This window comes from Micromesistius poutassou, assembly GCF_964030765.1.
Source record: "Micromesistius poutassou genome assembly, chromosome: 2".
Taxonomy (NCBI): Eukaryota; Metazoa; Chordata; class Actinopteri; order Gadiformes; family Gadidae; genus Micromesistius; species Micromesistius poutassou.
This window is the reverse complement of record NC_140272.1, coordinates 309,434-331,665: the sequence shown is the minus strand read 5'-3', so window position 1 is coordinate 331,665 and position 22,232 is coordinate 309,434. Positions and strand designations below refer to the sequence as shown.

The 22,232-nt window shown below is 51.0% G+C and overlaps 1 protein-coding gene across 1 annotated transcript in view; it reads left to right on the top strand.

The window, feature by feature from the left end:
* Positions 1 to 22,232, top strand: part of col7a1 (collagen, type VII, alpha 1) — a 77,473-nt gene that overhangs the window by 17,028 nt on the left and 38,213 nt on the right. Inside the window, exons 16-52 of the mRNA XM_084464399.1 lie at positions 364 to 510; positions 1,287 to 1,409; positions 2,095 to 2,361; positions 2,715 to 2,858; positions 3,028 to 3,159; positions 4,962 to 5,108; positions 5,929 to 6,060; positions 6,941 to 7,090; positions 7,347 to 7,483; positions 7,651 to 7,777; positions 7,911 to 8,054; positions 9,085 to 9,254; positions 10,224 to 10,372; positions 10,469 to 10,495; positions 10,764 to 10,875; positions 11,850 to 11,963; positions 12,046 to 12,117; positions 13,236 to 13,246; positions 13,376 to 13,460; positions 13,823 to 13,897; positions 14,014 to 14,118; positions 15,813 to 15,866; positions 17,331 to 17,402; positions 17,501 to 17,560; positions 17,657 to 17,692; positions 18,005 to 18,049; positions 18,453 to 18,488; positions 18,796 to 18,840; positions 19,408 to 19,443; positions 19,530 to 19,565; positions 19,682 to 19,714; positions 19,949 to 20,020; positions 20,212 to 20,271; positions 20,405 to 20,440; positions 21,163 to 21,243; positions 21,768 to 21,803; positions 22,063 to 22,107. Of these exons, the coding sequence (XP_084320525.1) occupies positions 364 to 510; positions 1,287 to 1,409; positions 2,095 to 2,361; positions 2,715 to 2,858; positions 3,028 to 3,159; positions 4,962 to 5,108; positions 5,929 to 6,060; positions 6,941 to 7,090; positions 7,347 to 7,483; positions 7,651 to 7,777; positions 7,911 to 8,054; positions 9,085 to 9,254; positions 10,224 to 10,372; positions 10,469 to 10,495; positions 10,764 to 10,875; positions 11,850 to 11,963; positions 12,046 to 12,117; positions 13,236 to 13,246; positions 13,376 to 13,460; positions 13,823 to 13,897; positions 14,014 to 14,118; positions 15,813 to 15,866; positions 17,331 to 17,402; positions 17,501 to 17,560; positions 17,657 to 17,692; positions 18,005 to 18,049; positions 18,453 to 18,488; positions 18,796 to 18,840; positions 19,408 to 19,443; positions 19,530 to 19,565; positions 19,682 to 19,714; positions 19,949 to 20,020; positions 20,212 to 20,271; positions 20,405 to 20,440; positions 21,163 to 21,243; positions 21,768 to 21,803; positions 22,063 to 22,107 (3,353 nt within the window). The remainder of the gene's footprint in view (positions 1 to 363; positions 511 to 1,286; positions 1,410 to 2,094; positions 2,362 to 2,714; positions 2,859 to 3,027; positions 3,160 to 4,961; positions 5,109 to 5,928; positions 6,061 to 6,940; positions 7,091 to 7,346; positions 7,484 to 7,650; positions 7,778 to 7,910; positions 8,055 to 9,084; positions 9,255 to 10,223; positions 10,373 to 10,468; positions 10,496 to 10,763; positions 10,876 to 11,849; positions 11,964 to 12,045; positions 12,118 to 13,235; positions 13,247 to 13,375; positions 13,461 to 13,822; positions 13,898 to 14,013; positions 14,119 to 15,812; positions 15,867 to 17,330; positions 17,403 to 17,500; positions 17,561 to 17,656; positions 17,693 to 18,004; positions 18,050 to 18,452; positions 18,489 to 18,795; positions 18,841 to 19,407; positions 19,444 to 19,529; positions 19,566 to 19,681; positions 19,715 to 19,948; positions 20,021 to 20,211; positions 20,272 to 20,404; positions 20,441 to 21,162; positions 21,244 to 21,767; positions 21,804 to 22,062; positions 22,108 to 22,232) is intronic.

The window sequence follows — 22,232 nt, the reverse complement described above, 5'->3', positions numbered from 1 at the left end:
TCTATCTATAGTATTATCTATCTATCTATAGTATTATCTATCTATCTCTATCTATCTATCTATAGTATTATCTATCTATCTATCTATCTATCTATCTATAGTATTATCTATCTATCTATCTATCTATCTATCTATAGTATTATCTATCTATCTATCTATCTATCTATCTATCTATCTATCTATAGTATTATCTATCTATCTATCTATCTATCTATCTATCTATCTATCTATCTATCTATCTATCTATCTATCTATCTATAGTATTGTCTGTCTGTCTGTCTGTCTGTCTGTCTGTCTGTCTGTCTGTCTGTCTGTCTGTCTGTCTGTCTGTCTATATATTTATCTATCTATCTATCTCCACAGGGGGGGCCGATGACACCCACATCCTCCCTGGAAACCAGACGACCCTTGACCTCCGGGAGCTGATCCCGGGCAGGTCTTACGTGGTGACGGTCACCGCCCTGGTGGGGGGTCGGGAGGGGGACCCCGTCACCGTCCTCATCAAACCAGGCGAGCCGACCTTCTGGTCCTCCTAGTGTGATGGGGAACCCAGCCTGGTTCCTCTGGGTCTGATCACGTCTGAGCCTGGTTCCTCTGGGTCTGATCACGTCTGAGCCTGGTTCCTCTGGGTCTGATCACGTCTGAGCCTGGTTCCTCTGGGTCTGATCACGTCTGAGCCTGGTTCCTCTGGGTCTGATCACGTCTGAGCCTGGTTCCTCTGGGTCTGATCACGTCTGAGCCTGGTTCCTCTGGGTCTGATCACGTCTGAGCCTGGTTCCTCTGGGTCTGATCACGTCTGAGCCTGGTTCCTCTGGGTCTGATCACGTCTGAGCCTGGTTCTCTCGGCGGAGGAACCCAGCCTGGTACTCTGGGGAGTCACGTCTGAGCGAGTTCCTATGGTGCTGGCGGAGGAGTCCACATTGGTTCCTCTGTTCTGCATTAGACTGGAGAGACCACTGTGTTTACAGGACGTTGTAAACATGTCTGGGAGAAACCATGTTTAATACACAAATACAAACACACGTATACACACACACAGACACACAAATACACACACACACACATATACAAACACACACACAAATACACACATACACACACACACACACACACAAATACAAACACACACAAATAAATACACAGAAGAAAGACTCACATGTTATCATTCTTTTGTCCCTGATTAGTCTCAGAAGGCAACTTGAGCAGCCCCAGAAATACAGTGCTCCAAAGTACGCACCACAACACCAACTCTGTGTCATCCTCACATCTCTCTGTCTTCGTTTCAGAGCAAGGTGTTGGGAGGATCAGTGATCTCAGAGTGATTCATCTAAACAGTCGGAGGATGCGTATTGGCTGGCTGGTTGTTACCGGGGCAACAGGTTACCGAGTTACGTGGAGACAAGGCAACAGTGAGTCGCTTCTTCCATGTTAAATTTAGATGTGAACAGAACTCCAGATATGTGTGTACAAGTAAATGAGTATACAGACATGTCTATTGTTTTTACATCCACATTTTTGTTTTATGTATCTAACATGAAATGCATTGAATCATCTTGTTTTAATGTTGAATATAAAGCCCTTCACTTCTCTCCTCCCCGCCTATGCCAGTCAAAATCTCCATCTTTCATCTCCATCTTCCTTCCTCTTCCCTCATCACCCTTCCTCGTCCTTCATCTTCACTTCCTCTCCCTCTATCTTCTCTCCATCTTCCACTCAAGTCCCATCAGCACGAGGTCCCTGGCTTGTGGATGAGTTTCCTCCTGAGGCTCTGAACTCCTCCTGTGAGGAGCAGGTTCTGACCTCCTCCTCCTGTGAGGAGCAGGTTCTGACCTTCTCCTGTGAGGAGCAGGTCCTGACCTTCTCCTTCGAGGAACAGGCTCTGACCTCCTGTAGAAGAGGAGCAGGTCCTGACCTCCTCCTTCGAGGAACAGGCTCTGACCTCCTGTAGAAGAGGAGCAGGTCCTGACCTCCTCCTGTAGATGAGGAGCAGGTTCCTCTTGAGGTCTGACCTCTGACCCCTGTGCAGATGAGGAGCAGGCTGACCTCTGACCCCTGTGTAGATGAGGAGCAGGCTGACCTCTGACCCCTGTGTAGATGAGGAGCAGGTCCGGGTCCTCGGTTCGGAGGTAACGACCTTCACCATCGAGGGCCTCCAGCCTGACGAGCCGCTGGTGGTGGGCGTGGCGGCGGTGGTGGGGCAGCGCGTGGGGGAGGCGGCCACGCTGTCCGCCCGCACCAACGCCAACGCCGGGGGCGTGTCCGGCCTCCGCGTGGTCGAGGCCTCGTCGCAGAGGATACGCATCTCCTGGGCGCCGTACTCCCGGGCGACGGGATACAGGGTGGTCTGGCGCCGTGACAACGGTATGTCCTGTCCTGATGGGTTGTACTGAGGTTACAGTACAGAGATTACAGTTATCATAGGTTATGAACAGAGGTTACAGTGATCAGTGTTTCCCACAGACCAGGTAGCAATGTGTGGCGGATTTGTTGACGGGGTGGGGGGGGGTATTTCGATAATAGAAAATGCACGGCTCATTTTCTTTCTCGTGTGTCTCGTTTTTCGCCTGTGCCTAAAACCGCCGCTGCTTACTTACCCCGTTGACGGGGGGGGCGGGGTTACAGTGATCATAACTTACAGTGATCATAGGTTACAGTACATAGGTTACAGTGTTCGCAGCTTACCAAGGTCTTTTCCTGTGTGTGTCTTCATGCAGGGGTGGAGGTCACGCGTAGTGTGTCTGCCAACACCACCTCCTTCTCCATCGACGGGCTGCAGGCGGACTCGGCCTACAGGGTGTCTGTGTACACGCTGGCCGGCTCTCGAGAGGGGAACCCCGTCTCGCTCAACGTCCGGACAGGTACGGCTGACCCCTGACCCCCTCCAGCTGAATTGGCATTGGTTTGTTCCTTGGTTTGAGGTTCAGACGTTAGCGTGTCCGAGATGATCGCCGCACGGCGTGCACCGCGGGAGGAGCATGACGTTGTGAGTCCCCGCTGGACGGAGGCCTAACGTGAGTTCTTGTGCAGAGACGGACCAGCTGGCGGTGGGGACGGTGACCTCCCTGCAGGTGCAGGAGCCCCACGGAGAGGTCATCCGGGTGTCCTGGGTGGGGGTGCAGGGTGCCACGGCCTACCGCGTGTCCTGGAGACGGGTCGACGGTAGGACTCTCAGACACGTCCCAGCATGGAGGATGTAAACACTTCATAGAGAGCGTGCAAACACAAACACTAAAGGCTCGGTTATGGTTCCACGTCGGCGCGACGCAGTCACCACGCAGACGCAGTCGTGAACTTGTTTTGGTTCTGCATCGGGTTTTAGTGAGTGGACCATTCACAGCCCTTGCTGCTGCGTCACCTCAACGCAGTGTTAACATTTTTGGGAGGCACATGTTAGGCCCTTGCGGTGGACACAAGGAGGGTTTGCAAGGACGTAATGGGTCCGTAAACCCCCTCGTGTTGCGTCAACGTGGAACCATAATCAGGCCTTAACAGTACGTCTTCAGTTTGGATTTGAAACATCTCCTGTTATATTTTCAAAGCACAGATTGCCTTTCTCGGTTGTTCATTCAAACGAGGCAGCTCACGCTGTGTCCTGCAGCAGGACAGCAGCAGTAGTCTTACTGTGTTCACACCAAAAGACACATTTTTCGCCTGGTCGCGCTGTCGCCAAAGTTTTGCTGAGCGACAAATCATAATCTGTCGCTGTGCAGTTATGTGTGCAGTTATGTCAGGGGAATTTTGTTGGGGAGCGAATTTTGTCGTGGATCGTTTTTCCTGCCAACAGTCCTTCATGCCAATTCAGTCTCATCAACCATGGCCGAGATAACCACCATTGCATGTCTTTACCTGTTTTGGAAGAGGGAGAGATGTCGGAATGCCCGTCGTTTATGGGTTAATAATATAATCCGGAGGCGCACACAGCTTTGTGCCGTGATATTATATATATCGTATATATTATATTATATAGATATTTATATTTAAGCAATAGATCACGACAGGCTGTGGTATACGCTCATTATACCACAGTTAAGGGGTGTTGTCCGTCCCGACGCGCAGCGGAGGGGCGGCGACCCCCTTCACTGTGGTATAATGAACATATACCACTGACTGAAGTGATCTATTGCTTTTATAAAACGGTTACGTAAGTATGGCGAAATGAAAGTCATAGACACCCTCAATTTTGAAAAAGCGAGAAAGTCGGAAAAGCTTTTTTTTTAACAAATACAAAAAAGTCCCTCCTGGCTGCCTGCAAAGTGTACGGTGGTTGCTATGCAACACACTGTAGCGTCCTTCAGAGAGAAGGCTAGGCTAGAGACGGTAGCTTGGTTCGCCGGCAATTTAGCCTACTATCTGTGCCTATTGCTTTACAACATTTCCACCCTCTCTAGCAATCAACATATTTTTAGGCTTAACTCTGTAAACTGAACGGGCGTCATAGCTGTGTGTATACGCTCAATATACAACAGTTTGGAACCAATCAGATCGCTTGATTTAAGCCACCCGTTTTATAAATTATATTATATAATATCATATAATATTATATATAGAGCTCCGGGAGTCGCAAACGGCAACATCACTTTCTCCTCCCAGCTGCGGTTCACTGCGGAGTGCAGGGAACGGTTGGCCCGGCCGGTTGAACGCTGATTGGCTGTCTCACGCGAATGCCGCGGCAAAGTTCAAATATTTCAACTTCAGCGCTGCAAATCCACGTGAACACGCCCGCCCGTGACAGGGAAAAATGTTGCGCCGTCAATCAAATCTTGCCGCAGGTTTGTGCCGCGACAAATTTCGCCCGATACGCGTCTCTACGTTGACTTTGTATTGAAACGTGTCGCGCCGTCGCGCCGTCGCGTGTGGTGGTGTGAACACACAGTTAGAGTCTAGACTTTAGTCTTAGTTACAGAGTAGGCCCACATCGTCCCGCGTCCTGCCGGTGTCAGCCCCTCTGTCCCGTCCCGTAGGCGGAGAGGAGCGGCGGCGGGTGGTCGGGGGAGACGTGACCTCGGTGGAGCTGGACCAACTGGACCCGGGGGCGCAGTACGAGGTCCAGGTCATGGCCCTGGTCCAGAACCGGGAGGGGTCCCCTGTCTCAGTCCGGGTCACCACGCGTGAGTCGGTCCGTCCTGCATGGGGAGAACTCTGACACGCTTTGACATTAGACCGCAGGCTACTGAGCTACATGCTACCTGCTAGTGCATTACCTCAACACACTGAGCTACATGCTACCTGCTAGCGCATGACCTCAACACACTGAGCTACATGCTACAGGCTAGTGCATGACCTCAACACACTGAGCTACATGCTACCTGCTAGTGCATTACCTCAACACACTGAGCTACATGCTACCTGCTAGCGTATGATCTCAACACACTGAGCTACATGCTACAGGCTAGTGCATGACCTCAACACACTGAGCTACATGCTACCTGCTAGTGCATTACCTCAACACACTGAGCTACATGCTACCTGCTAGCGTATGATCTCAACACACTGAGCTACATGCTACAGGCTAGTGCATGATCTCAACACACTGAGCTACATGCTACCTGCTAGTGCATGACCTCAACACACTGAGCTACATGCTACATGCTAGTGCATTACCTCAACACACTGAGCTACATGCTACCTGCTAGCGTATGATCTCAACACACTGAGCTACATGCTACAGGCTAGTGTATGATCTCAACACACTGAGCTACATGCTACCTGCTAGTGCATGACCTCAACACACTGAGCTACATGCTACATGCTAGTGCATGACCTCAACACACTGAGCTACATGCTAGTGCATGACCTCAACACACTGAGCTACATGCTACATGCTAGCACATGATCTCAACACACTGAGCTACATGCTAGTGCATGATCTCAGCACATGTTCTGTGTACATCTGAGTTGTGTTTGTGCTGCTGCTATTGGTCGACACAGCGGTGGGCCCAACGACCACGCAGGCGGTGACTGGTCTGCGCGTTGCCGAGGTAACGGAGACGGAGGTCCTGCTGGGCTGGGTGCCGGTCCCCGGGGCCACCGGGTACTACCTGAGCTGGAGGAGGGATGGAGGCGAGTCTCAGCCCATCGCTACACCTCACTCCCCTGGTTTAGTCTCACCCCATCACTACACCTCACTCCCCTGGTTTAGTCTCACACCATCGCTACACCTCACTCCCCTGGTTTAGTCTCACCCCATCACTACACCTCACTCCCCTGGTTTAGTCTCACACCATCGCTACACCTCACTCCCCTGGTTTAGTCTCACCCCATCGCTACACCTCACTCCCCTGGTTTAGTCTCACACCATCACTACACCTCACTCCCCTGGTTTAGTCTCACACCATCGCTACACCTCACTCCCCTGGTTTAGTCTCACACCATCGCTACACCTAACTCCCCTGGTTTAGTCTCACACCATCGCTACACCTCACTCCCCTGGTTTAGTCTCACCCCATCGCTACACCTCACTCCCCTGGTTTAGTCTCACTACCCAGGCTTTAGGAGAGATCTTTACACGTCTAACCTGAGCTCCATGTCTCTGAGCTCCATGTCTCTGAGCTCCATGTCTCTGATGTCTCTGAGCTCCATGTCTCTGAGCTCCATGTCTCTGATGTCTCTGAGCTCCATGTCTCTGATGTCTCTGAGCTCCATGTCTCTGATGTCTCTGAGCTCCATGTCTCTGAGCTCCATGTCTCTGATGTCTCTGAGCTCCATGTCTGTGATGTCTCTGAGCTCCATGTCTCTGAGCTCCATGTCTGTGATGTCTCTGAGCTCCATGTCTGTGATGTCTCTGAGCTCCATGTCTCTGAGCTCCATGTCTCTGATGTCTCTGAGCTCCATGTCTCTGATGTCTCTGAGCTCCATGTCTCTGATGTCTCTGAGCTCCGTGTCTCTGATGTCTCTGAGCTCCATGTCTCTGATGTCTCTCTGTGTCTGTGCTGCCCCTCAGACGCGGCCCCGGGCCAGTCCCTCACGCTGCCCGCCTCCTACAGCTCCTACCGGGTGACCGGCCTCCGTCTGGGCCAGCGGTACCGCTTCACCCTGCAGGCCAACGGCGACCGCGGCCCGGGGCCCCAGGCGTCTGTGGAGGAACGCACCGGTAACACACACACACACACACACACACACACACACACACACACACACACACACACACGCACACGCACACGCACGCGCACACACACACACCTGACCCCATCCACACATACTAGCCAACCAGAATTAAGGATATTTTACAGACTTTTCAAATATTACATAAATGCCATAAACCATAAATATCGTCATCATGCTCTGACATGCGACCAGTCTCTCTCCACGGGTCCGACCCTTCAGCCACCCCCTCTGTCCGTGTGCAGTGTGTGTCGGGGGCCGTCTGGACGTGGTCTTCCTGGTCCCGGCGTCCCTGGACCGAGCCGGCCTGAGGGAGCCTCTGCTGGCCCTGCTGACCAGCGCCGCCGGGTCGCTGGTCACCCTCGGAGCCCGCGACTCTCAGGTCTGTGTCACGAGAATCAGGATAAAAGAGTGTATGATAAAACATGATGAGTATATCCCTACTGAAGTAACATGTAAACAGTACAGTATGAACTGTATTTTGGGGCATGTTTTCCTGTGTATGGTTACAGTGTGTTCTAGATAGCTTGGGATGCCTTGTGTCTTCAGGTGGGAGTTGTAGTTTATAGTTCCAGACCCAAAGTCTGGTTCCTGCTCAATCGCCATAGCAACCAAGAGACGCTGTTACAAGAGATCCTGTCCACACCGTTCGACGAGATCTCGGGCAATAACATCGGTCAGTGGTTTTCAACCCTCAACTGGCTGGATTTGGTAGTTGAAGTCTGTACTCCGCTCTGTGTCTCCCTCTGCAGGCCAGTCGCATAATTTCACGAGTCAGGTTCAAGTCTGTTCTGTGTCTCCCTCTGCAGGCCAGGCACTGACATACACCAATCAGGTCCTCCTGAGGTCCTCAGCAGGGCGGAGGGCCAGGGTGCCGGGGGCCGTGGTCATCATCTCAGACAGCAAATCCAGCGACAACATCACCGCGCCAGCTAGCGCTGTCAGAGCATCAGGTAGGCTAACGTCCCTCTCCAGCTAGCGCTGTCAGAGCATCAGGTAGGCTAACATCCCTCTCCAGCTAGCGCTGTCAGAGCATCAGGTAGGCTAACGTCCCTCTCCAGCTAGCGCTGTCAGAGCATCAGGTAGGCTAACATCCCTCTCCAGCTAGCGCTGTCAGAGCATCAGGTAGGCTAACATCCCTCTCCAGCTAGCGCTGTCGTTGTTGTTTTGTATGTGATGTACTCTATGTGCGCTAAATGTATTGTTTTGATAGATTGTATTTTACTTTTTGGTTGGAATGTCTTCCTGCTCACGGACTGCAGATGTACTTTAGCTATGTAGCTAACTGTGCATGGCCACTGTTAAATAAATCAACTATCAAAACTAATGTCTCTCTTAAGGTCAAATCTTTTCACGGTTAATGATCATGACCTAAAACCATTACTACCAACACAGTAACTGGAACCAACGCTTCCAAAATGGAGGTGCTCATTGCGATGCCCTTTAGAGCTTATTGCCAGGGATGGCAGACTTCCTGAAGTCCAGCTCACTCACAGACCCCTAAGGCTGGCCTAACCGTTTGCCATCTGACACTTTTGGGGAGACTCAGACAAGTTTGGGAACAAAGCTGTTCCGTATGTTCGGCTGTGCTGAAAGATTTTGGGACAGACGGTGTCAGGTCCGATTCAACATGCAAAGTCTGAGAGCGTTGTCGGTTGTCGGAGGATTTGAGCCATCAGATACTCAGCGAATCAGAGCGGTGTCTGGAAGGGGCGGACTGGCGCCGCCCGATGTTAAGGAGAATTATTGAATCTCACGCAAGCGCAGAACGTACACGCTACTGTGTAGTTGGCTGTAGTCTTTGCGGTATGTTTCAATGCAACTTTTCTGCCAAATGGGTCAGAAGAGGGGCCACAGAGCCGTCAGATAGAAAAGCATTTGGCTGCTGGTTTGAGTCTGGGATGTGTGTGGGCCCCCATAGATGGGATTGACTCTAAGTGAACAACAGTAAGTGAGGGGTGGAATGCCTTGCTCCCGGGCCAGGTGTGACGGTGCTGGCGGTGGGCGTGGGCCGGGCCGACGAGCTGGAGCTGCGGCGAGCGGTGACGGACCAGAGCCCCCAGAACCTGCTGACCACGCGGGACGCGGCCCAGCTCGGAGCGCTGCACTCGGACCTGGCCGGCCTGCTGTGTGGCATCGCCAGAATACCGGAAGTAGGGCGGGTGGAAGCTCTTAACGAGGAAGCTCTTAACAAGGAAGCACTTAACAAGGAAGCACTTAACGAGGAAGCTCTTAGAATGAAGCTCTTAATGAAGAAGCTCTTAATGAGAATCTCTAAAGAGGAAGCACTTCATGAGGCGGTTCTTAATGAGAAAGCTCTAATGAGGAGGCTCTAATGAGGAGGCTCTAATGAGGAGGCTCTAATGAGGAGGCTCTAATGAGGCACCAGAAAGCTCAGAGTCTGAGCTGTCAAAGCAGCATGTGTATTTTTTAAAGCAAAACATAAAGAAAATAGTTTTTTGGTATGCCTTAATTTCCATATCTACTTCTTGTACTACATTATTTGAAGCAAGCTGAGCTGTAATAAGTCAAAGACCACGATTAAGATTGGCTCACGTATAAATCCCCTTTCATGCTACATCAGTGTAGGGGAGTTAATAAGTTAATAAGGAGGTGTGTGAATACCTTGAGCTTCTGGGGCAGCACCAGAGACCACGAGGACCTGAGTTCTGCTCTCTTTGTTGCAGACCACTGGAGGGACAGAGCAGTGTACGGTCCAGTGCCCCCGGGTGAGTTCCTATTGTACACCACAATGCATCATGGGAGTTTTGGTTGCCAATACTCTGTTGCAGTTCTGTCCAATCCTTAATCAAACGTAAGAAAGGCTCATCATGTATCGCATGAGGATCGCTGTTGCAGTTTCAAACAAAACAATGTCTCCATAATGACACATCTATTTATTACTAAACAATGACCTAAAACCATCGCTACCAACATAATAATTAACATTCCAATGCCCCTTGGCTTCCAAAATGGAGGCGCTCTGGAATGTGATGTAGCAGTACACTGTAACATCTGGTGTGATGTACCAGTACACTGTAACATCTGGTGTGATGTACCAGTACACTGTAACATCTGGTGTGATGTACCAGTACACTGTAACATCTGGTGTGATGTACCAGTACACTGCAACATCTGGTGTGATGTACCAGTACACTGCAACATCTGGTGTGATGTACCAGTACACTGCAACATCTGGTGTGATGTACCAGTACACTGCAACATCTGGTGTGATGTACCAGTACACTGCAACATCTGGTGTGATGTACCAGTACACTGCAACAACCACCACATCTGATCTGTTTCTGGTTTTCTGGAAATCTTTGTGTTTGGGTTCTTAAGCCTTTGTGATGTGTTTCTCTTGAAGGGTGAACGGGGAGACCGTGGAGAGAAGGTAAACCAGACATGAGTCTGTTTCTTATCTCATGATAAAGGAGCACTGGGGAAGGGTTTCTAACAGAAGGTTCCTCCTGGGGTCATCTCTCAATGTTCTTGCAGACGATAATTTAAGGACATAGAACAAAAAGTACCTGAACAATCTCTACGCAGATCTCTTTTGTATGGTTTTAGGTTTATTTTTGGGAAGAGGCTGCTTCTCCCTTTGAACATTCTTCCTATCCGCTGAACAATCTCTACGCAGATCTCTTTTGTACGTGTTTTAGGTTTATTTTTAGGAAGAGGCTGCTTTTCCGTCTGAACGTTCTTCTGATGCGCTGGTCTTCTCCTCAGGGGGAGAGAGGGCGAGACGGAGCCGACGCACGCAAGGGAGAACCTGTGAGTTCCTCATTCAGTCGCTCCTGATCCTGGTGGTGTCGCCCTGCACCTCTTAATGTGTCTCTCTGTGTCCTAATGTGTGTGTCTGTGTCCTAATGTGTGTGTCTGTGTGTCTTAATGTGTGTGTCTGTGTGTCCTAATGTGTGTGTCTGTGTGTCTTAATGTGTGTGTCTCTGTGTCTTAATGTGTGTGTCTGTGTGTCTTAATGTGTGTGTCTGTGTGTCCTAATGTGTGTGTCTCTGTGTCCTAATGTGTGTGTCTGTGTGTCTTAATGTGTGTGTCTGTGTGTCCTAATGTGTGTGTCTGTGTGTCTTAATGTGTGTGTCTCTGTGTCTTAATGTGTGTGTCTGTGTCCTAATGTGTGTGTCTGTGTGTCTTAATGTGTGTGTCTGTGTGTCCTAATGTGTGTGTCTCTGTGTCTTAATGTGTGTGTCTCTGTGTCTTAATGTGTGTGTCTGTGTGTCTTAATGTGTGTGTCTCTGTGTCCTAATGTGTGTGTCTGTGTGTCCTAATGTGTGTGTCTGTGTGTCCTAATGTGTGTGTCTTAATGTGTGTCTCTGTGTCCTAATGTGTGTGTCTGTGTGTCTTAATGTGTGTGTCTCTGTGTCCTAATGTGTGTGTCTGTGTGTCCTAATGTGTGTGTCTGTGTGTCCTAATGTGTGTGTCTGTGTCCTAATGTGTGTGTCTCTGTGTCTTAATGTGTGTGTCTCTGTGTCCTAATGTGTGTCTCTGTGTCCTAATGTGTGTGTCTCTGTGTCTTAATGTGTGTGTCTCTGTGTCCTAATGTGTGTGTCTGTGTGTCCTAATGTGTGTGTCTGTGTGTCTTAATGTGTGTGTCTGTGTGTCCTAATGTGTGTGTCTCTGTGTCCTAATGTGTGTGTCTCTGTGTCCTAATGTGTGTCTCTGTGTCTTAATGTGTGTGTTTCCGTGTAGTGATGTGTGTGAGTTAATAAAGTCGTATCTCTCTGTTGCAGGGCCGTGACGGGCTGCCTGGACGCGAGGGCCTCCGGGGTCCGGAGGGACGCCAGGGGCCCCCAGGCCGGGTGGACGGGCCTCAGGGTGGGCTGAGGGGAGAGAAGGGGGAGAGGGTGAGTACAGGGTCACACTCAGACACTCATCACCTGAGGCCACTCTGAGGTCCTGCTCTCTAACCTGTCTCACTCTGACCAGGGCTTCCCGGGCATCGATGGGAACCCCGGCCTGCCCGGACGCTCGGGGTCTCCTGGAGGGCCGGGGGTGCCGGTAAGGAGAACACTTCAGCTTTACATTACATAATACATAATACATAATCATACAGCATACTCAGCCTGAAGCATGATGATGATGATGAAGGTTCAGAGCTCTAGTGATGATGATGATGAAGGTTCAGAGCTCTAGTGATGATGATGATGATGATGATGATGATGATGATGAAGGTTCAGAGCTCTAGTGATGATGATGATGATGATGATGATGATGATGATGAAGGTTCAGAGCTCTAGTGATGATGATGATGAAGGTTCAGAGCTCTAGTGATGATGATGATGATGATGATGATGATGAAGGTTCAGAGCTCTAGTGATGATGATGATGATGATGATGATGATGATGATGAAGGTTCAGAGCTCTAGTGATGATGATGATGATGATGATGAAGGTTCAGAGCTCTAGTGATGATGATGATGATGATGAAGGTTCAGAGCTCTAGTGATGATGATGATGATGATGATGAAGGTTCAGAGCTCTAGTGATGATGATGATGATGATGGTTCAGAGCTCTAGTGATGATGATGATGATGATGATGATGAAGGTTCAGAGCTCTAGTGATGATGATGATGATGATGAAGGTTCAGAGCTCTAGTGATGATGATGATGATGATGATGATGAAGGTTCAGAGCTCTAGTGATGATGATGATGATGATGATGAAGGTTCAGAGCTCTAGTGATGATGATGATGATGATGATGAAGGTTCAGAGCTCTAGTGATGATGATGATGATGATGAAGGTTCAGAGCTCTAGTGATGATGATGATGATGATGATGAAGGAGATCATGTGACCTCTGTCTCCCTGCAGGGCGGGGCGGGCCTCCCTGGGGTCAGAGGGGATCCGGTACGTATTGCTGGTTTTACTGTTTTACTGCGGTGTGATGCACTGTGATGCAATGTGATACAGTGTACTGCAGTGTGATGCAGTGTGATACAGTGTGATGTAGTGTACTGCGGTGTGATGCAGTGTGATGCACTGTGATGCAGTGCAGTGTGATGTAGTGTGATGCACTGTGATGCAGTGTGATGCAGTGTGATGCGGTGTGATGCAGTGTGATGTAGTGTGATGCAGTGTGATGCGGTGTGATGCGGTGTGATGCGGTGTGATGCAGTGTGATGTAGTGTGATGCAGTGTGATGCGGTGTGATGCGGTGTGATGCAGTGTGATGTAGTGTGATGCAGTGTGATGCAGTGTGATGCAGTGTGATGCGGTGTGATGCGGTGTGATGCAGTGTGATGCGGTGTGATGTAGTGTGATGCAGTGTCCTCTCTCGTCCTACAAGGGGGAGCGCGGACTTGCCGGAACATCAGGATCAAAAGGGGACCGAGGGGAGAGGGTGAGTGGGAGGGGTTGGGATCTAAGCTGCCATTTAGATATAGAGATAGTTCTAGATAGATAGATGGATATAAGGATCTATAGATGGATCTATAGATGGATCTATAGATGGATCTAAACAATGGATAGATCTATAGATGGATCTATAGATAGACAGAGGATCTATATATAGATCTATGGATAGTTAGATAGATAGATAGATAGATAGATAGATCTATATAGATAGATATATAGATAGTTAGATAGATAGTTAGATAGATAGATAGATAGATCTATATAGATAGATAGATAGATAGTTAGATAGATAGATAGATCTATATATCCACACATCCTCTCTTCTATCTGCCCCCTGCTTCTCTTCAGGGCGAGCCGGCCCCAGCGCTGTCTGGCGGCGGTCTTCCAGGGAGGAAAGGCGAGCCCGGGATCCCAGGACTAGCGGTGAGAGACGCCTCTGGTTCTGTGCTGTACGGTATCTGGAGGACACGGCTGTAGAACAGACCCGTGGTGTCCCAGCTACGGGCTCATCAGCCCTGGGGGTCTCTGCTCCTCCCCAGGGCCGGCCGGGCAGCGACGGGGCCAAGGGGTTCCTCGGCTCACCCGGAAGCCCGGGACAAGATGGACGCCCCGGAGTTCCAGGAACACAAGGCGTCTCAATCAAGGTTCACTCTCCCCCGCCTCCTTTCTCCTCTCTCCTCTCTCCTTTCTCCTCTCTCCTCTCCTCCCTCCTCGCCTGCCCCTCTCTCATGCCTTCTCTCTCCTCTCCGCCTCTCCCCTCTCCTCTCTCCTCTCTCCTCTCTCCTCTATCCTCTCTTTTCTCCTCTCCTCCCCTCTCCTCCCCTGAATCCTCTCTCCTCTTCTCTCTCCGCTCCACCCCTGACTCCTCTCTCCTCTACTCTCCTCCTTCCCCTCTCCTCTATTCTCTCCTCTCTTCTCGCCTCTCTCCTCCCTTCTCTCCTCCCTCCACTCCTCTCCTCTCCCCTCCCCTCTCTCCTCCCTCCACTCCTCTCCTCTCCTCTCTTCCCCCTCTCTCCTCTCCTTGAAACAAGACGCCGGCTCTCAGAGACGCTCGTCGCTGGACGATGGTCCTGAGGAGGGCCGGGGGTCTGAAGGCCTGAGGAGGGGGTCTGAAGGCCTGAGGAGGGGGTCTGAAGGCCTGAGGAGGGCCGGGGGTCTGAAGGCCTGAGGAGGGCCGGGGGTGTGAAGGCCTGAGGAGGGCCGGGGGTCTGAAGGCCTGAGGAGGGGGTCTGAAGGCCTGAGGAGGGCCGGGGGTCTGAAGGCCTGAGGAGGGCCGGGGGTCTGAAGGCCTGAGGAGGGCCGGGGGTCTGAAGGCCTGAGGAGGGCCGGGGGTCTGAAGGCCTGAGGAGGGCCGGGGGTCTGAAGGCCTGAGGAGGGGGTCTGAAGGCCTGAGGAGGGCCGGGGGTCTGAAGGCCTGAGGAGGGCCGGGGGTCTGAAGGCCTGAGGAGGGGGTCTGAAGGCCTGAGGAGGGCCGGGGGTCTGAAGGCCTGAGGAGGGCCGGGGGTGTGAAGGCCTGAGGAGGGCCGGGGGTCTGAAGGCCTGAGGAGGGCCGGGGGTCTGAAGGCCTGAGGAGGGCCGGGGGTCTGAAGGCCTGAGGAGGGCCGGGGGTCTGAAGGCCTGAGGAGGGCCGGGGGTCTGAAGGCCTGAGGAGGGCCGGGGGTCTGAAGGCCTGAGGAGGGCCGGGGGTCTGAAGGCCTGAGGAGGGCCGGGGGTCTGAAGGCCTGAGGAGGGCCGGGGGTGTGAAGGCTGACCCAATCCTTATCTTTTGGACCGTTTCCTTGTCAACTCATCATGTTTGTGTGTGTGTGTATGTGTGCGTGCGTGCATGTGTGTGTGTGTGTGTGTGTGTGTGTGTGTGTGTGTGTGTGTGTGTGCGCGTGCGTGTGTGTGTGTGTGTGTGTGTGTGCGTGTGCGTGTGCGTGTGAAGACATTTCTATCTGTAGTCAAGGTTGTCGTAGGATGAACTAAGAATTAAAAAGCAGCTTGATAATGTCATCTCTTTCCTTCTCTATTTAATCTCCTCTATCCCTTCCTTCTCCGAGGCCTGTCTCATCTGGTTGTCTTACGGTCTCTTTTGGTTGTTATTAACCGTGTGTGTGTGTGTGTGTGTGTGTGTGTGTGTGTGTGTGTGTGTGTGTGTGTGTGTGTGTGTGTGTGTGTGTGTGTGTGTGTGTGTGTGTGTGTGTGTGTGTGTGTGTGTGTGTGTGTGTGTGTGTGTGTGTGTGCAGGGGGACAAGGGCAGCACCGGAGAGAGGGTGAGTCACGCTACATTTGCATGTCTTATCAGGAAGTGCGCTCTGCTGCTTTAAGGATGCCTCCTCTTATCTGTCCTCTACAGGGGCCGCCGGGGGGCAGCGGGGGGGGGGCCGGGGTCGGGGACAAGGGCTCCATGGTAAGGCTGTCAATCACTCCAGCTGCTCTGATGTGTGAAGTGCACTGCATGCCTAAGGAGAGAGAGAGAGAGAGAGAACTTGTATGTGATTACAGAGAGAGAGAGAACTTGTGTATGTCTCTAGAGAGAGAGAGAGAGAGAGAACTTGTATGTGATTAAAGAGAGAGAGAGAACTTTTGTGTGTCTCTAGAGAGAGATAGAGGGCCCTATCTTGCGCCCGGTGCAATTGACTTTCTACACCGACGCATGTGTCGTTGCTAGTTTACACCCGGTGCAAAGCTGATTTTCCTCCAGGCACCATTACACTTGCGCCTGGAGAAGCGTGTCGGCGAAAAGCAGGGGCGTGTTTCGGCGCAAATGATACTTGGTGCTATTTTAGTGACCTAAAAAATGCACCAATGCAATTGCGCCACTGACCGAAAAATACCTGGTCTATAGTGGATAGCGCAGTTGTTGTTGCTATTTTGACGTGCCATGGCAGGTCGGAACTACAACATAATACGCTTACACACACGTAGGCTATACACAGCACAAACATGCAAACTATTAACCTGATTTAAATATTATGATGTCAAAGATTATTCATACGTGTGAAACTGCATAGAAATATCGTGTGGATTGTGTTTCAATAGGGCTGCATGAATGAATATGAATGAAGTAGTAGGCTATGGCATGCGTTAAAATAATAATAACAATAATACATTCAAGCAAAGTATATTCCAGGCTTCCAAAACAGAATAGGGTAAATGGTTGGTTAAATTATTTGGGAAAGAACCGCCGATACAGTGGTAAGTTGTACTTTTAAATCAATGCATCTGCAAACACATATTTTCTTGACACAGACATCGTGTACAAGCCCATTACTTTTAGGATTGATGAGTATTTGATCATGAGAAAACATAGTTTTGCTGCGAGTGAGTGTTTAAAAAAATGAATGAATGCGGGTGATGCTTGGCGCGCGTGTGTGTGCGCCCCATCTGTTTAAATACACACAAATTAAACACGTAACGCATAATACAGTCCAATCAGTGTTTCTGAAGTTGGAGAAGAAAACGCTATTCCATGTGTGAATTATGCCTATTATTTGGCCATAAACTGAGCCATTTGAAGTTTGAATTTCATGTGGTCATGCATCTGTCTCAGCGGAGACTGCAAACGCGCTGTCAAAATATCAACTCACCAAGTGAAATGCGCTGGGTCTTAAAGGGGATGGCAGGTGGAACTCTCATTGGTTTATTGCACGTTACGCCCAAAACACACCTACAGGTTTCAGCCCAACCCATTTTAGATTTGCGCCGGGCGCAAAGCTCATTTATCTCGCCGTCATAATAGCAACAGCGCCGTAGAACCGCCCACAAAGTACTTTGACTTTGCGCCTTGACGTCTGCGTTTTAGACCGTCTAACTAGGGCCCAGAGAGTCTCTCTGTGCAGGTCATTGAATTCATTTGTCTGTTTCTCCCCAGGGTGCGACAGGCCCTGTGGGGCCCCAGGGCCTCAGAGGGCTAGCGGGGGCGGCGGGCCCCAAAGGAGACAAGGTACGGTCTGCAGGACGCTCCTCTCAGCAGGGCTGGAGGTCCTCCCACGCCGTCACCACAGAGACTCTGAATGATGTTCATCTCTCTGTGTTCCACAGGGGGAGAGCGCTGAGGGGCTGCCGGGCCCAGCGGGGAGGGCCGGGGATCCAGGAGACAGGGTGGGTCAACCCCCCCACCAGGCTCCTCCTTATGTATCTCTGTGAAGCTCTAGCTGTTGTTCTAAAGACCTGTTCTTCTTGTTTCTTGTTTCCTAGGGGCCGCGGGGGCCCGCCGGGGAGACGGGCACCAAGGTAAGACAGGGGCCGGGTCAGACCTCCAGACGGGGGCCGGGTCAGACCTCCAGACGGGGGCCGGGTCAGACCTCCAGACGGGGGCCGGGTCAGACCTCCAGACGGGGGCCGGGTCAGACCTCCAGACGGGGGCCGGGTCAGACCTCCAGACGGGGGCCGGGTCAGACCTCCAGACGGGGGCCGGGTCAGACCTCCAGACGGGGGTCGGGTCAGACCTCCAGACGGGGGTCGGGTCAGACCTCCAGACGGGGGCCGGGTCAGACCTCCAGGTGTGTGTGGAGCTTATGATCAACACTCTTCTTCTCCTGACAGGGAGACCGCGGTCAGCCGGGGGAAGGCGGGGCCAAAGGGGACCGGGTGAGTCACATGACAAGATCTGAGGACCTCAGATCTGGGGGAACAGGGTGATACGCTTTCTTTCGATTTGTTTCAATCCATCATGTTTCTGGGAAGGAACTAAGGTTTCAGATAAACCCTGTGGAGGCTCCTACTGTAACACAGTAGGACTAGTGATCAGAGGTTCTGCTGTAACACAGTAGGACTAGTGATCAGAGGTTCTGCTGTAACACAGTAGGACTAGTGATCAGAGGTTCTGCTGTAACACAGTAGGACTAGTGATCAGAGGTTCTGCTGTAACACAGTAGGACTGCTGGATCAGAGGTTCTGCTGTAGAACAGTAGGACTGCTGGATCAGAGGTGACCCATCAGGTGGTCAGCATACGGGTCTCTGTCTCAAACACTCTGATGTCTGCTGTTTCAGGGCGACCGGGGACCGGCCGGGGAAGCTGGGGAGAGAGTGAGTATATATGGTAGAGAGTGAGGAGAGGGTGAGTATGTACGGGGAGAGAGTGAGTATATACAGGGAGAGAGTGAAGATGTACAGGAGAGAGTGAGAATGAGTATACACGGGGAGAGAGTGATTATACACGGGGAGAGAGTGAGTATATACAGAGAGTGAGTATAAACAGAGAGAGTGAGTATATACGGGGAGAGAGAGAGAGGAGAGAGTAAGTATATACAGAAAGAGTGAGTATGTACGAGGAGAGAGTGTATACCTATCTCCACGGTCTACCTCCTCTCTGTCTCTCTAATGTGTCTCACAGGGGGAGTCGGGGAAACCAGGGCTGGCGGGCACAGCAGGACCCCGGGTGAGTGGCTGACCAGAGATCCATGCTAAGGCTCCATCACTTTCTCTCTCTCCCTGTCTCTCTCTCTCTCTCTCGCTCTCGCTCGCTCTCTCACTCTCTCTCTCTCTCTCTCCCTGTCTCTCTCTCTCTCTCTCTTTCTCTCTCTCCCTGTCTCTCTCTGTCTCTCTCTCTGTCTCTCTCGCTCTCTCTCTCTCTCTCTCTCTCTCTCTCTCTCTCTCTCGCTCTCGCTCTCGCTCTCGCTCTCGCTCGCTCTCTCACTCTCTCTCTCTCTCTCTCTCGCTCTCGCTCTCGCTCTCGCTCTCGCTCGCTCTCTCTCTCTCTCTCTCTCTCTCTCTCTCTCTCTCACTCTCTCTCTCGCTCTCGCTCTCGCTCGCTCTCTCTCGCTCTCTCTCGCGCTCTCTCTCTCTCTCTCTCTCTCTCTCTCTCTCTCTCTCTCTCTCTCTCTCTCTCTCTCTCTCTCTCTCGCGCGCTCTCGATATAGATAAAGATATAGATGGGGCTGGTTTAGTGGCTCTGAGGCCGAGCATTAAAGGTGCATTCCTTCCCTGACTCTCTGATTGTCTCCAGGGGCTTCCAGGGTCCAGTGGACTGCAGGGGGAGAAGGTAGGTCCATTCATCAGGAGAGCAACACGTCTCTTCAGCGACCACATGCTGTGGTGCAGTAGCTCATCCTGTTCTTCTGCTCACAGGGGAACGAGGGATCGCGCGGAGAACCTGGCAGAACTGTAAGCAATGCAATATGGGTCCTCATTTCATCGTCTGATGTCAGAGTGTGAGTCCACCTCATGGCAGATTGGAAGACGATGATCATTAAAGGGATGATGTTTGTTTGTCCATCCAGGGTCCTGGCCTCATGGGGAAGAAAGGTGACCAGGTAGGCTTCACCTCCAGACAAACAAACATCTCCCACACATGTTGAGGTCAAACATCTCCCACACACACTGAGCTCAAACATCTCCCACACATGTTGAGGTCAAACATCTCCCACACACACTGAGCTCAAACATCTCCCACACATGTTGAGGTCAAACATCTCCCACACATGTTGAGGTCAAACATCTCCCACACACACTGACCTCCCGGTGACGAACGTCTTCTCTCCTCCCAGGGCGAGCGAGGCCCTGCTGGCCCCCAGGGGCCCGCCTCGGAGACCGGGGTGCCCGGTGGGAAGGGGGACAAGGTGAGGTCCTTCTGGAGGTCAGCCTGGGAGCACACAGCAGTGGGCCTGCGGGCCAGATCCTCAGGCTGGATCCTCTGTAGAGGGCTTGTCTCAGAAGGACAAGGGCCGTGTCATACTCTACATCTGATAATACAGCCGTGAAGGTACGTCAGTGTGTTCCTCTTCTAACCTGAAGTGTGTTGGTTCTGAAGGGCTCGCCTGGCTCCGGAGCTCCGGGCCAACCTGGAGTCAAGGGAGAGCCTGGAGATCGGGTCAGTACAAGGGGGCTATTAAAAAATAATGCTATCATCATCCACTGTTGAATTATGAATTATTCCGAGCTGAATGCTAAACGTCAGTCGGGGTCATTCTCAGGTGTTCCATAATCTGCTCTCTTCCTCCCAGGGTCCAGCGGGCCTCAGCGGCAAGCCGGGAGGAAAGGTACGGAGGCTGCCCCCCCCGGAGCTAACCTGTTACCACCGGTGATGATGTCAGAGTTTAGCACCACAGTGCCACCGCTGGTTAGCTGTCTGGGGTGAATGCAGGCCAGACGGTGGTCCCTGTGATTATTCAGTCCATGAATAGGGATGTTCAGGGACGGCACCACGGTGGGGGGGTTGTGGAGCTTAAACCACTCGCTCTGCTGGAGTCCCCCGATATACACTGATAACAAGAGACGATGATTAATGCCCCAAGCCATTTGGGTTCACTCTGAAACACTGCATTAAAGGCCATTTGTTCAGATGAAACATTCTCTATGGTTCTACAACTCCTTCACCATTACTCAATTTCCTAAGGCTTGCTCTCAGGAAAGATAGATAGTCACATCAATTATTTTAATTAATAATAATTTCAATAAGGAATTTCAGGCAGATTTCTTGTTAATGAACAAAACTGATGACTCAACTAGTTGAATATAGATGGTATCAAAAAAAACATAAGATGTTATGTTCTAGACACTAGAAAAAACATGTAACATACCAATGAAACTATATAAATGACTCCTACAATATGCACAAGGTGTGCAGGCAAACAAAGATAGACGGTCTGACCAGAAGGTGTACCTCCAGAGGTCTGACCAGAAGGTGTACCTCCTGAAGGTCTAACCAGAAGGTCTACCTGCAGAGGTCTCAACAGAAGGTCCACCCCTGGCTCTGTTTCAGGGGGACCCCGGGGATCCAGGGGAGCGAGGGGAGAACGGACGGCCAGGACTCCCAGGAAAGAACGGCCTTCTTGGGAAGCAGGTTGGACGATTCCTTCAGTCTCACAGAACCACCAATATATTATAGATATCTGTTATGTATAAGTTATATTATATATCTAGGACAGAGCCTTGGGAGCTTCAGCTGGTCACAAGGATTCATTCAAACTCAACTGAAACTAGTTTGATTCCTCGGCTCCTCCTAGCGTCTAGCGTGTAAGTGCTGGTAACAGAAGCGCTGTATAAATGCAGTCCATTTACCCTTTAGTCCAGACTAGCTGAGGTATGACCATGGCATCTCAGGACCCTCATGGCCCTTCATCGGGCGACCTCTTTAAGCAGACGTGTCAAGTTAGCTCATAGCAGGGTTTTATCATCATGCTTGAGACGTCTAACTGTCCCACGGTGGCTTTCTCATTCTCCCCAATGCCTTTCCAAAGATGCCACAACAGAGGTAAAGTCATGTGAAGTGTTCTTGTCTCTGCATTGCTAATACCCAGAGCTCTCTGGTTATTAAAGAGGTGTTCACTCAGAGGGCTTCACTCATGATCCACGTTTGTGTTTCAGGGGGAGAAAGGGGACCAAGGGGAGGAGGGCACTCCTGTAAGTGTTTGTTTTAACATCTGCTTGGTTCTGAAGAACTCTATCTTCTCCACCTCTATAACCAGTTAGACGCCTTTGGAGCCCCTATCGTCAAAGTCATGTTCATTTTGTACTTTTTTGAACATTCCTGAGAATGTCTTAACATGTAAACATTTACCGTCAGGGTAAGAGGTTACCCTGAGGGTAAGAGGTTACCAAGAGGTTCATTACCTCTTGTCACTAATTTTCCCTTTCTGTTCTGACCCTGTTTTACCACCAGGGGGAGTCTGGTCTTCCAGGAAAGAACGGCGAGAGAGGACTAAGGGTATTATATGACTCTCTAAGTGTCACTGCGCCAAACCAAATCACCATTTATACTATAGTATTGTGTTTAGCTTCACCTCTGCCATCCATATTGTGTTAACCTGCTGGTTGGCTAGTGAACTGCTG